Raw genomic sequence first — 14,120 nt, forward strand, 5'->3', positions numbered from 1 at the left:
TTCGTTCATCTTCACAGTCAACTCCCCTCTCAACATGAGATACTCTGTGATGTGACTCTGCTGTAGAGTGTGCCCAGCCTTGAGACTGAGGGGACTCAGTCTCAAGGCTGGACGAATTACCCGTCGGGCCTGGTCACTACTCAGTCAGTGTATACAGGGTCGGTCATGTTTTAATCTGCTGCTCCACAGAGGTGAAACTTTGACTTTATAATTGCAGCATCAGAAGATTTATAAACAATTTTGATAATAGGTTTTGTGAGAGCTACCACTCTCAGCTTTTACAAAAAACTTTTATGTCTATTAGTTGGCAAGTTATATAATCAGTATGTGCCTGAACACCATGTAACACTGGCATCACTGATTACCATGGCAACCCGTCTGAATCCCTCTGGTTGACCACCTCCTTCTTACTGACAGGACAGGTTTTTGTCCCTGTCTTTGTCTCGTTTATATTGATCAGAAAATTATACCCCATCATACAATGTCATGTGATAAGTAATTTCATGAAGAAATAACATCATGCATAGTTCAAAAATCAATTTTTCCTATAGGCAAAACCTACAGTTTATTTACATCCAAAAATCATGTATGATGATATGGAAGGAACCATATAATCATAGAAAATGATTTCATAAAGTCCAGTAATACATTAACTCTTCCAACTAATAAAATTTACATTGACAAAACAGTTTATTTAGATTGATCAATCATTCATCATCATATAAGATGTCTTGTTGACGTCATTATGAAACAGCATCATTACAATCTAAAAAAGTTTGAATATTCTTAGTGGGATATACAGAGTACGTAGAGTATTCATCGCCTCTCTGATGCTTTTCATTAACACTGAAGCTCAGTTGGTTCACTGCGGCTCACAAACCCCTCAGCCTCATCTCTGTCCTTCTAATCCTTTGCTGTAAGACTTGAACACTCCTGAAGATGAAGGGTCTCAGCTCTGTCCGCATACCGCTGTGCAACATGTTAATCAGAGCTTCATAACACTTCAGAGAATCTCTGTTCAGTTTTATAATCAACAGTTCGCTGTTGTGAGTTAATCCATTTCGGGTTCAAATGGATTACTTGAGTTTATCTCTTACACAAATATGCATGAATTGACACGGTTCCGAATTGATGCACCGATTGAATATGCATTTCTCTTTTTCTGAACACAGTGGTTTATTAAATATATTGAGCAGATGGCCAGGTGCATTTTGACTTACACAAGTAATCCAGAATTTGATTTATTCTGTCTGTCGCAGGTTTTATCCCTGTGTGCAGTCTGGGTGTGTGTCAGGTGGGGATGATGAACTTCGGTAAAGACGTCAGCACTCTGAAGTACTTCACCATCTGCGGCCTGCAGGAAGGCTACGAGCCGTTTGCTGTCAACATGAATCGAGATGTGACAATGTGGCTCAGCAAGAGGCTTCCTCAGTTTGTACCTGTCCCTCCCAACCACCAGCACATAGAGGTAAGGACAGTTGTCTGTAATCTTAAAAGTAATTATGATAACTAGGGCTACCTTGTAGCACTAACGGGCCCGAGCACATGCATTTTGAAGCCGGTTGTGGTCGGTGAAGAGAGCGATCGATGACTAAGCACACGTCTCCGCGTTGCAAGCGCTTTGCGCACTGCGGCAAGGATAAACGATTCACTTTCTGCGTCCGTCAAGCAATGTCGATCCTTGCCTGCTAATTGCTCACTATGGGCAACCCAGTCAAATAGCACATCACACTGTGAAAATGTTATGTTAATTGAATGATATTTGTAAAACAAAGCCTACTTCCTGTTGCCAGTAGGTGGCGCCATCAGTATTATTACATACAGACTGAGAGATCCGTTCAAGTAGGGGCTCTGATGTAGCGAGATGACACTCATCTCAATCTGAAGTTGATCTGATGAAAGCCCTGGGACAAGTACCTCAAAGTATGGCCAAAATGGAACCTAAATGCCAAATGGCTGGCTTCCTGTTGCGTTTTTCATAATGCTCCTTAAGAATTTTTTGTATGACTGGTTACGATACACCTGGTCTACGATTTTTTTGAAGATCGGTCGAAGGGAATCCTAGGGGCTGTGTTCCAGGTGGCGCTGTTGAGCCATTTTGCCATAATCATTTTATTCTGGAGTAATATTAAATAGGCGTTGCATAATGACTGAAAACAGCGCCCCCTGGAACGCAGCCCCTGAGTTCACATTGACCGATCTTCACAAAGATCGATACACAGGTGTATCATGACCAGACAAGCAAAAAAGTCTCAAGTAACATTTGAAAAACGCAACATGAAGCCCGCCCAAGGCTTCATCAGATCATCTTCAAATTGAGATGAGTGTCATCACAACAAGTCTCAAAGATATATTTTTCGTCACGTGGCTTGGCGTCAAGTTCTGATTACCCGCCATCAAAACACGAGCTTCTGTATCTCGGACAGACATGGTCCATGAATCCTTTGATGCTTATAATGCTGGAGTTGAGTTGTTTGCTCAGCATCAAAGGCTACAACTAAAAACAAAGGAAGCTGGACATCAATGCTGTCTCAGAACTGTGGTAGCTGCTGAGAAGCCTGTGATATATGTTGTGATATATGATGATGATGGCTTTACTGGTGCCATATGCTTGGCCCTATTGTATTTCAGGGCCTAGACATGCTCAAATCGTTACCCCAAAAACGAATTGTATTCTGGAGTAATTTGAAATGGGCGTGGCAAAATGGCTCAACAGCGCCATCTAAGGAAAAGCCCATCAGTTAGCTTTCACCGATCTTCACAACAATCGTAGCCCAGGTGTATCAAGACCAGACAAACAAAAAGGTATACCGGTGCAATGAGAAAAAAGCAACAGGATGCCCGCCATTTGGACTTTAGTGGCCATTTTGGCCGTTTTCTACATTTTTACTTTGATGTACTTGTTCCAGGGCTTTCATATTAAATATGTTTCTGACAACCACATTTATTGAATGCCCAAGTCACACCATATAATGGTGTCACACTTAAGGTATAATAATCACAACAAAAAAACGATTTGATGATGTCATACTTTTGTACTGCACTCACACACAAATTAATGAGCAAACTTGAGCTGATTTGAATTTATAAAACCATCTTTTAATTTTCTGACATTGTGACCATTTGTTTGCACTTTGCTTCTTTCTCTTTAATCCGACTTCAGCTCTGCAGTTACATCACAGACTCCCCCCCTGCACTTCCTGTATTCAACTTTAACTTTCACTCTCTAGCAGAACGACCTCTGAACATTGAACACTCAGCAGATCACAAACATATTCAAGCAGCTATTTTACAACCAAGTCTCTTGTCTTTGTGAGCTTGTTGCTGCCAAATTACTTTTGACCAGATATCAAGTCCAAGGCTTGAATTACTTTTTACAATTGTGTCCGGACACACCTGAGAAACAAGGAAGCATCTGTTCCCTGAAGAGACGCAGGCTTAGAATCAGACGATAACATTCACCTTCCAAACCAAACCAAACTAGACCAAACGTCCTGAGTGAGTCCAGCTACAGGAGAGAAGAGTCAAACTACAACCTACCGACGCTCCACACGCTGACCGTGAGTTTAACAAACACCTCGACTCAGAGGGGAAGTAAACCTCAGTGATGTTCGTGGAGCTGTGACTGACTGACTGTCTGTTTTCAGCTTCACTTGGAGACTCAATGGCTTCCAAATTAGAAGAGGATCTCTGCTGTCCCGTCTGCCAAGATTTCTTCAGAGATCCTGTCATTCTGTCATGTAGCCACAGCTTCTGTAAAGACTGTTTGAAGAGCTGGTGGAAAGACAAAGTAATAAAAGATTGTCCAGTTTGTAAGAAAAAAAGATCAAAGTCAGAACCACCTGTTAACCTGGCGTTAAAGAACCTGTGTGAGACCTTCTTACAGGAGAGAGATCAGAGCTCTTCACATGCTCTCTGCAGTCTGCACTCAAAGAAACTCAGACTATTCTGTCTGGACCATCAGCAGCCAGTGTGTGTCATCTGCAGAGATTCAGAAAAACACACCGACCACAGATTCAGACCCATCGACGAAGCTGCACAACGACACAAGAAGCAGCTTCAGGAAACTCTGAAGCCCTTGAAGAAGAAGTTAAAGTGTTTTGCAAGTGTTAAAGTAGAGTTTGAACAAACAGCAGAACACATTAAGGTCCAGGCCGGACTCACAAAGAAGCAGATCAAGGATCAGTTTAAAAAGCTTCATCAGTTTCTTGAGGAGGAAGAGGAGGCCAGGATGGCTGCACTGAGGGATGAAGAGGAGCAGAAGTGTCAGATGATGAAGGAGAAGATTGAGTCTCTGAGCAAAGACATAACGGCTCTTTCAGACACAATCAGAATCACAGAGGACGAGCTGAGAGCTGAAGACGTCTTGTTCCTGCTCAACTACAAGGCTGCAGTGGAACGAGTCCAGCAGTGCCCCCTGCTGGATGATCCACAGCTGGCCTCAGGAGCTCTGATAGACAAGGCCAAACATCTGGGCAACCTGAGCTTCAACATCTGGAACAGGATGAAGGACGTGGTCTCCTACAATCCTGTGGTTCTGGACCCAAACTCTGCTTATCAAGGTCTTGTCCTATCCGAAGATCTGACCAGTTTGAGACAAGGAAAGAGACAGAAGCTCCCTGACAATCCAGAGAGGTTTGCTCATTATCCATCAGTCCTGGGATCTGAGGGATTTAACTCAGGGACTCACAGCTGGGACGTCCTGGTTGGAGACAGTACACACTGGTTACTGGGTGTGTCAGCAGAGTCTGTCCAGAGGAAGGGAGACAAACTATCTGGATCATGGAGAATAAGGTTCTATGAAGGAAAATACGTAGCAGGGTCACCATCAGCATCATCTGATCTATCTGTGCAGAAGATCCAGAGGATCAGAGTGAAACTGGACTGGAACAGAGGAAAACTGTCATTCTCTGATCCTGATACTAACACACACATTCACACCTTTACACACACTTTCACTCAGAAGATGTTTCCATACTTTAACACTATAGATCATCATCACCAAGTGAAGCTGTTACCTGTGAATATCTCTGGGACACGGGATCAGATCAGTTAGAGATAACGATTTTATTCATCATGTTTATTTCTTCAAGAGAAATCTGTTGCATTTAAATGTTGTTGAAAAATATTCCATTATTTTCTGATCTTTATATTTGGTTTGTTTTTTATTTTCAAGGAAAATGTTTTCCATCATTTAGATTTTGTGTGGATCCATGAAGTTGAGCAAACTGATGAAGATCCACATTAAAACACATTCATCAATAACAGCTGATCATTGTTCACATTCAACAAACTTTATTAAAACTCACACATGAGAAATGATTCATGTATAATCACATAAAGTCTGTTCACATATGAAATAATCCAACATATATGAGCATTTGTCTATTTGATGTGACAAGGCCAAAATGATTCTGTCTATAAAAGTGTTTATTCAACAGCAGCCTAGTGATGTGATTTTAACATTGTGCTAAAAATAATAAAAACTATGAAACAGAAACAGAGTTCTGACCTTTTTTAAGTTACAAAGTGAATATAACATTATCTGTCATTAAGTAGGATTTAACACTCAATAAATCCTTATTTTACATCAGGCCAGGATTCTTTTGTCACATGTCTAATTTGGAGTGGATTGCACCATGTATGTCCGAGATACAGAACCGTGTTTTGATGGCGTGTAATCAAACTTTGACGCCATGCCATGGTCACACCGTGTGACGATAATGCAAAATTCAAGGTATTTTATATCTCCATCTTGTTGTGATGACACGCATCTCCATATGAAGTTGATCTGATGAAAGCCCTGGGACAAGTACATCAAAGTAAAAATGTGGAAAATGGCCAATATGGCCACTTAAGTCAAAATGGCGGGCTTCCTGTTGCTTTTTTCTAATTGCACCTCGAACTTTTTTGTTTGTCTGGTCATGATACACCTGGTCTACGATTTTTGTGAAGATCGGTGAAAGCTAACTGAGGGGCTTTTTCTTAGATGGCGATATGAATTTTAGCATGTCGAGGCTCTGAAAAAAACCCAAAAGGGAAATGATAATCCCTCTATATAATAGGGCCTCCCACTGGAGGTGCTCGGGCACTAATAATAATAACTTTGTTTCTACAACACCTTTCAAAACAAAGTTACAAAATGCTTTACAACTAAACAGATGATGCAAGTAAAAAAAATGTAACAACATAAAATATTACAAACAGTTTCAACCAAACCAATAGAAAAGAATTCCATAGCAGGCACGGAGTTCCACAGCTGAAGGGCCTGAACAGCAAAAGCCGGTTCACTTCTAGTAACAAGTCACCCTTTTGGATCAGTTAGAGCCCTAATGGAGAATATCAGATAGTCTTAATGCTCACGGGGGGGGGGGGGGCAGATTGCAGATATAGGTAGAAGCCTCCCTGTTCAAAGGTTTGAAAACAAGCTGTAAAATCTTAAAATCAATTCTAAAACTCACAGGTAACCAGTGAAGGGCAGCAAGGATTGGTGTAATGTCATGCATACGTAGCAACAGCGCTTTGTATGAGTGGTTACTTTTATAAATAAGAGTGGAAGTCTGTAAAAGAAAGTAATTATCTGCTTTTTACTTCGCTGTCTCAGTTGGTCAAAGCAGGACTGACTACTTTAGTCTTTTAAGCATCGAAAGAATAAAAAAAACTCTTAGGTACGGAACAGAAGGAACTAATGGAAACACAACACATGAACTTTTCTTTTTCTCTCCAGGTGTCGAGGATTGATGGAACAGTGGAGATTTGTCCATGCCTAAAGGTCACCCAGAGGTCATTTGGCTCACAGAACAGTCACACTGACATCACCTTCTACAGACTGAGTATGCCGATAGAGTGTGCAGAGTCCTTCTCCAGATCCCGGAGTAATGGCAGCCTCTTCTCACCCAAGAGGGTAACAGATACTGTGTGTAACACACACACATGTACACACACATACACACTCAATTGTAGTCTATCTATCAGTGCTGCTACTGACGTGAATCAAATGATCCATTGTAATGTGTGACGCTGTGTCAAAACAGTTGTTATCAAGGTATTTGTAATCGCTGTCAGTTTGAGAGCAGGAGTTATTGGTTTCACATTCAGATTCTTAATGCTCTCACTCAAAACCCAGCACTCACACTAAGATAGCTCTTGCTTGTGTTTGGATTTGCTCTGTTTGTGCCCAAACTGTGCGCTTGAACTCCTGAATCTCCTGTGCTCCAGCTACAACCCCTTTGCTCACACTAATGCAAAGAGCAGGGTTGGTTATGTGCTGAAGAAGATGTGTGGTGTGTTCACTGTCTGTTCTGTAGGAGCTGGAGGACTTTGAAACCGTATCAGACTTTGAGGTTCTGATGAAGTCGTCTCATGGTCACAATGGTCCCAACGGACCCGAGAGAGACGAATTCAACAACCACAAGGACTTCAACCAGGAGAAACCATCCAAGCTCAAACAACGGTGAACTCTCTGGGATGTCTACTCGGCTGTCATTGTAGTTTGATCACTGTTTTTGAACTCAGACCAGATGATCTGCTCTTCATCAGGTTCATGTTGAAGAAGAACAAACCAGACAACAGCTGCCCGTCATCTGCTCGGCTGTCAGAGGAAGTGATGGCCGATGACCGAGATGACTACGAGTTCCTCATGCAAGCCTCCACTGTAGGTCCAGACAAAAATAAATTCATGGAACACACACATACAGTACATACTTACTGATACTAGATCCCTTCTCCAAGAGGTAGAATTAGAATGTTCACAGGTGTCCATAGGTTTATTTCCATTTTTTATGTTTAAAAACGTTTCTTAATATCATGTATTACTTCATGAAAGTAACTCAAGGGTGGTGCGATTAAATTTAATTCACTTCTCTCTGTGCAGTACTACTACTCAGTGCGGATCTTCCCTGGTCAAGAGCCCAGCAGTGTGTGGGTAGGCTGGGTCACCTCCGACTTCCATCAGTACGACCCAGGGTTCGAGCTGCACAAGGTCCGAACTGTCACTGTTACGCTGGGAGACGAGAAAGGCAAGGTTCACGAGAGGTGTGTCCAGTTCCAGTCAATCCACAGCTCAATGTCTTGTCGTGATCACTAGCTCTTCTTTAGACCATTACAATCTGTAGGATCCTCTGGTATTTATCTGCCAACATATAAAACATCATCATCATATCTCGTGTTTACTGGAATTGTCCTGCCAGACTGTGCGGAAATAGTTATTTGAGCCACAAGTCATTTTAATGTCTCTCCATTTTGCTGTTGATGCAGACGTTAAATTACTAGAGCTCATTAATCCTTTACATCCCCGCCCCCTTTCCCTTCCCAATTAAAAATAAGAAAGATCAGCACTTTGTGTTGCAGTCTTGAAATTCCTTATGAAGCAAATGCTGCTGTGTGAAATCCTGAGACCTAATGTTACAATGTTACATGGTGTGGTTATGTGTTGTCCAGTATAAAGCGCAGTAACTGTTACATGGTCTGGGCCGGAGAGAGCAGCAGTCCTGGTCAGGGGAGGAACAACAACGGTTTAGAGATTGGCTGTCTAGTCGACACAACAAATGGTCTCCTGACCTTCACTGCCAACGGCAAAGAACTCACCACTTATTATCAGGTAAAAAGGTTTTCCACTGTTGCTGTTTCATTGATTTATTTACCTTCTTCTTTCTTAGATTTTTTTCATCCAACCATCTGTATCTCCTTTAACCTCCTTCCTTCCTGCCTCCTCTTTCTCTTTGTTTTTATGTATTTTATTTGCTCCCAACCTCAGACTCTCGCACTATAACTATCTGATTCCAGCTATTTTAAAACCACTTTCTATTCTCCAGGAAATATTAAAGAAAGAATAACACATTGTACAGCTCCTCTCTTCAGCCTCTGCAGGGTTTTTTCTGTCAAATGTTGTGCCGTCTCCGCCTCTAATTCTAATTCTAGTACAGTGGAAGCAACTTCGCATTTGTCCCATAGCTTCTGTACGATAGTCCCAGAACTCAAGTCTCTCTCTCTCTCACAGACTTAGCTGACGGCTCTGACCCGCCACAGTTTAAAGTTGATATGTTTTAAATGACACCACAATATCAACACTGATCATCACATAATGATCAATACTTTTCTCAAACGAATCTAATCTTTTTTCATAGCTGAACGTTCAGTCATAACTCAGCTCGTCTCTCGCGCTGACACACACACACACACACACACACACACACACACACACACACACACACACACAAACACACACACACACACAAAACCCACACACACAGTGCCATGTGTAAACTCAGACTGGGTAAAAACAAAAGAGTTAAGAAACGTACACATGTATGGAGAACCCGAGTAGATGGCGGGCTGTGCTCAGTTTGACTCAATGCGGTTGGCAGTGCACAGCGTGAATGATAGAGACACAGAGAGAAGCAGAACATTACGGACAGAGCCGCTAAAAACTGTTGAAAATAACGTTTTTAGCATCCTTGAAAAGACCCAAATGAAAGCAGACTTAGTAGAGCTGTGCTTGGCTCCCTGGATGTCACATTACATCACAACACCCAACAGTAGTATTGACTGGACTAGTAATGAGGCTTTTCAGGAGCCTCAGGAGCATTGTTTTCTTTGGGGGAGAGTAACCCCCTTTACCACAGACTTTGCAGATCTTTTACATCCATAAAAAACATAGAGAGAAAAGAAAAACTGAAAAGGCATCAATCGCAACTAAGCACTGTCTCCGCAGGTGGAGCCCAGCACTAAGCTGTTCCCTGCAGTCTTTGCCAAGGCCACCAGCCCCAATGTCTTCCAGTTTGAACTTGGGCGAATAAAGGTAAGGAGGACACACACACACACACACACACACACACCCACCCATACTCTTGCATCACCAAAATAAACTGGTGTATTGTTGTAACTGTCCTCTAAAGCTGACAGAGGTTGAGGTGCACTCTCAGCAGAGGGTTGGAACTTTACAGTTCTGAGGGTTATTTTCAAATGTCTCACTTCTTTTCACACTGCGGTCCCGTTGATCTGCCAAAAACTCTCCGTGTCTTGCTGAGAAGGGAGTCTGCTGACCTCAGTGACAAAGGGACCCTGCCTGTACTGCTGCTTCTTCATAATAAAAGCCTGTCACATGAGTGGAGGACCAATTTTCCTCACTAGTCAGCAATCCAGCACTGAGCTTAGTTTTGATTCATTTAGGTCAACAAAGGGACACACACGGGACTCAAACCCAAATACATCAGGGATGAGAGTTATCAGACAAAAGGAGGACCATGACATCACAGGTCAGCACACTGCCTGGAAGAAGCAGTCCTCCTCTGGAATATGAATCTCAACCATAACAGAACTTTAAATGGGGTTTCACAAAGAAGATCCAGAATGGATTCCGAGCCTCATCCTCTGTGTTGCTGTAACGTGTCTGTGTGTCCTGTCAGAATGTGATGCCTCTGTCAGCGGGTCTGTTCAAGAGTGAGAAGAAGAACGCAGTTCCTCAGTGTCCTCCTCGGCTTCACGTCCAGTTTCTCACCCCTGTTTTATGGAGTCGTGTGCCCAACCACTTCCTCAAGGTAACAGCTGGCTTTTTACTGTTTTGAGTGTGATGATGCTTTTCATATGCTTTCTATCCTCACAGCAACACACCAAGTGTTGAAGCAAAAAAAGCTGAGACTTGTATAATAAGGAAGATTAAATTGCAAATGCCAGCACATGGTGAAACAGTGAAATGAAAATGTGTTTAGCATATTTACTCAAGCTCTCGAAGCTCAGGACAGAAAAATAAATGCCTCATCTCGCAACTAGTGCAGTGCCTTTAGTAAATGGGCTGTTTGCTTTGCCTGCAGTTATGCACGTTGCAGCTTTCTTTCTCAAAATTCACAAGTGACCGTCAGTTATTTAGCAGCAGCAAGTAAAGACCGGCTGCTGGAGTCAATGCACCAAACCCTGACACAACACAACACAGCTCCACAAACAACTGTTCACCTGTTTATCCAATGTTCAGGGAAGCTCAGGACGCACAAACTGGAGAATCAGTAGTCATTGCCCTTGTTGTGAAGGCGCTGTTTGGCAAGACTAGAACGGCCACAACGGTCATTTTTTAAAAGTTTTGTAATTTGTTTTTTATTTGTGTAACTTTGTTGAATAAAAAGTTGATCAAAACAGAATATATCCCATGTCCAAGTCACACTAAATTTTACACTGCACCTCCTTGGACCCTTAACAATGCACATGCCAATTGAGAAACCCCTAAGAAGAACAGTTCTTCAGATACAGTATGTTTTCCACAGACAGACAGACACTTCTGGAATTGTTAGATAGATCAATGTATCATAAGTCAATAAACTTAGTTTATGAGCTTAGTTTATATGTTCACAATAAGCTTTGTGAACTTAAATCAACAACAGAAATCCACCTTTATTATTACAACTTAGTCGCAACAGTGCAGAATGATGGGAGTAAAAGACACAAAAACACAACTAATAGTACCAGTACCAAGAAGGATGAAGTGAGGGACAAGAAAAGGGATGTGAAGGATTTGGGCATAATTAGAAAAACTAAAGAAATCTCTCGCCTGTCACATACGGTATGCATGGGGTCTCACATTGGGGTTATCCTGAGACAAATGGTGCTGGCCAGAATAACTTGTTATAAAATAAAATGTTACGTATGCTGCCTGTGAAGTGCTTACAGTTAATCTCTCCAGGTGTCAGCATCCAGAGTCAACGACAGACATGGCTGGTTGGTCCAGTGTAAAGAACCAATGCAGTTCATGTCACTGCACATACCCGAGGAGAACAGGTGGAGTACCCACAGTTCACACACACACACAAAACCTTGAACAGACATGACCTCCGGAGGATGTCCGGACATGAACAGCGCAACAGGAGATACTGGTTTAATTTAAAGCACATCAACACTGGTGTCAGCCCTTATCACCAATACGCCCCCTCGCTCAATAGCTCTCTTGACATCTTCATTGGTGTCCTCTATGTGTATGGTATCGATTTTCATCAGGAGATTTTTTTTCTTTTGCATCTATCACGTGTTAGAAATGTCATCAATACGCCCCTCGCTCGCAGTGAATCCAGAGGGGGATCGCCTGCTGTTTTCTCACATCGGAACCTTCTACTAGAGGACGAGCCAAAGAAACGCCGCTAAACGTCCAGAGGCTCTCACCCGGACATTTGTGTTCACACATACAGATCCTCAGAAGAATGTCCTGAGGATCTTAGGAGTTCAGTGCAAGTCTGAAAGCAGCTGTAGTGAGGCATAATGCATTTAGTCCCTTACCCTAACCCCAACCATCACAATTAACACAACAGCTGAAACAGTACTTTAAAAATAGGTCAAAAAGGGAGGACCAGCCAAAAACACCTCACTTTTCCCAAAATGTCCTCCCTCTGTCTAGGCTTAAAATGGTCCTCACAACGATATCTGTTCAAGTGCACACAGACACATACACACACACTTTCTTCCTCCTGCTATCTAATTTATCATGCCGTCTCTCTCTCTCTCTCTCTCTGTCTCTCTATCTCTCTCTCTGTCTCTCTCTCTCTCTCTCTCTCTCTCTCTCTCTCTCTCTCTCTCTCTCTCTCTCTCTCTCTCTCTCTCTCTCTCTCTGTCTCTCTCTCTCTCCCTGTTGTACAGATCGATGGATATCCTGGAGCTGTCCGAGCAGAGGGACTTATTAAAGTTTCACTACCATACCCTCAGACTGTACTCTGCAATCTGTGCTCTGGGAAACAACCGGGTGGCACATGCCCTCTGCTCTCATGTGGACGAAGCACAGCTCCTGCAGGCTATAGAGAATAAGTACATGCCAGGTAATACACCCAGCACAGAGGAATACTATCACTTATAGAGGCTGACCTAGGAAAATGCTAGAAGCCAGAAAATAGTCAGAGCTTGCCCTTGATCTCCTGATGCACTCAGACACATCATCAGTGATTTACCCCGAGGTCAAAGGATGGTTCGGGTCTTGCCAAGGTAAATGGTCTAAAGGTCAAAGAGCTTTGCAGTACAGTTTTGCCATTCACCAATTCACCTACACATATTTGTACAGTGCATCTATGTGCAGCACTTTCTCTATCGCACATTCATACGCTCTCAAATGAAACAGCCGTCCGGCCGCCAAGCACACTTCAACACGCAGGCTGGTGGAGACTGGGATTGAACCGCTTTACCTGCTTGAGGCCTTCTCCACAGAGATGACCTTCTTTCAATGAGCACCTGAGAGTCTTTATCTCACTTCTATGGTCTGGCATTGTGAATCCACCCTCAATTTAAGCAATCCTCCACCACGTCTTCAAATTTGGCTTGATTCCTCTCTGTGGCCTCGTCCATCTGTTCTTCCCACGGAGCTGTGAGCTGCAGCGTGGCCACCTGTCTCGATGGCTCTGACAGCATTTCTGGCCCAAGTGTGGTCAAGGTAATGGACTCCGGGAGCTGACGATAAATCCCCTCAGATCAACCTTCAGCTGCCAGTTCTTCAATGCAACACAGAGCTATTCATTCAAAAAACGGCTCAGTATTTTCCAAAGTGTTCAGTGGTGGATTAACCTTCATTTGATTCTCTGTGTGTGGGACAGAGTCTAAATATTCTACCGTGTGTGAATTCATGGTGATGAGGGAACATGTCACCCTGTGCAACAGTATGACTCACTGACGTGCTGGAGCTCTGAGGTTCAGAGGAATCAGATCTATCAGGCTTATTATACACACACTACACCTGATAGGAGGAGACACTCACTGTTTGTTTGGCTCTGCACATGGGACTTGTTGACGAGAAGAAAAATGTAGTGCTTCACCAGACCCATCCATACATATCCCTACATATGCAGAAGGCAAATAAAGTATAAAAGGAGCAGTACACTTTTGTTGTTGTTGTTGTTGTTGCTGTTGTTGTTGTACAGGAATAGTAGCAGTTTCTCTTTATTCAGTCATGAAAACATTATTCATATTATACACATCAACCGTCTATGTATAAGGTGACTGGAAAGCCACAGGCAGAAGCAAGATTATTATATATGCCCACCCTACACTGAATCACTTCCTGACACGATCTGGTCATTAATCCGTTCAGTTGAGCTTTCAGTCAGTCAATGAAGGTGGCATACTGGTAGTTTATAATGCCTGATGGAATCTGCCCGGCA

The 14,120-nt window shown here is 42.7% G+C and overlaps 2 protein-coding genes across 2 annotated transcripts in view; both read left to right on the forward strand.

The window, feature by feature from the left end:
* ryr2a (ryanodine receptor 2a (cardiac)) overlaps positions 1–14,120 on the forward strand; it is a 118,296-nt gene that overhangs the window by 41,774 nt on the left and 62,402 nt on the right. Inside the window, exons 30-39 of the mRNA XM_061094463.1 lie at positions 1,260–1,468; positions 6,728–6,904; positions 7,308–7,453; positions 7,540–7,654; positions 7,874–8,034; positions 8,440–8,599; positions 9,713–9,799; positions 10,407–10,538; positions 11,672–11,766; positions 12,616–12,791. Of these exons, the coding sequence (XP_060950446.1) occupies positions 1,260–1,468; positions 6,728–6,904; positions 7,308–7,453; positions 7,540–7,654; positions 7,874–8,034; positions 8,440–8,599; positions 9,713–9,799; positions 10,407–10,538; positions 11,672–11,766; positions 12,616–12,791 (1,458 nt within the window). The remainder of the gene's footprint in view (positions 1–1,259; positions 1,469–6,727; positions 6,905–7,307; positions 7,454–7,539; positions 7,655–7,873; positions 8,035–8,439; positions 8,600–9,712; positions 9,800–10,406; positions 10,539–11,671; positions 11,767–12,615; positions 12,792–14,120) is intronic.
* Positions 3,665–5,056, forward strand: LOC133028111 (E3 ubiquitin-protein ligase TRIM39-like). Its single transcript, XM_061095308.1, has one exon. The coding sequence runs from the start codon at positions 3,665–3,667 to the stop codon at positions 5,054–5,056; it is 1,392 nt and encodes a 463-aa protein (XP_060951291.1).

This window comes from Limanda limanda, chromosome 21 (genome assembly GCF_963576545.1).
Source record: "Limanda limanda chromosome 21, fLimLim1.1, whole genome shotgun sequence".
Classification (NCBI taxonomy): Eukaryota; Metazoa; Chordata; class Actinopteri; order Pleuronectiformes; family Pleuronectidae; genus Limanda; species Limanda limanda.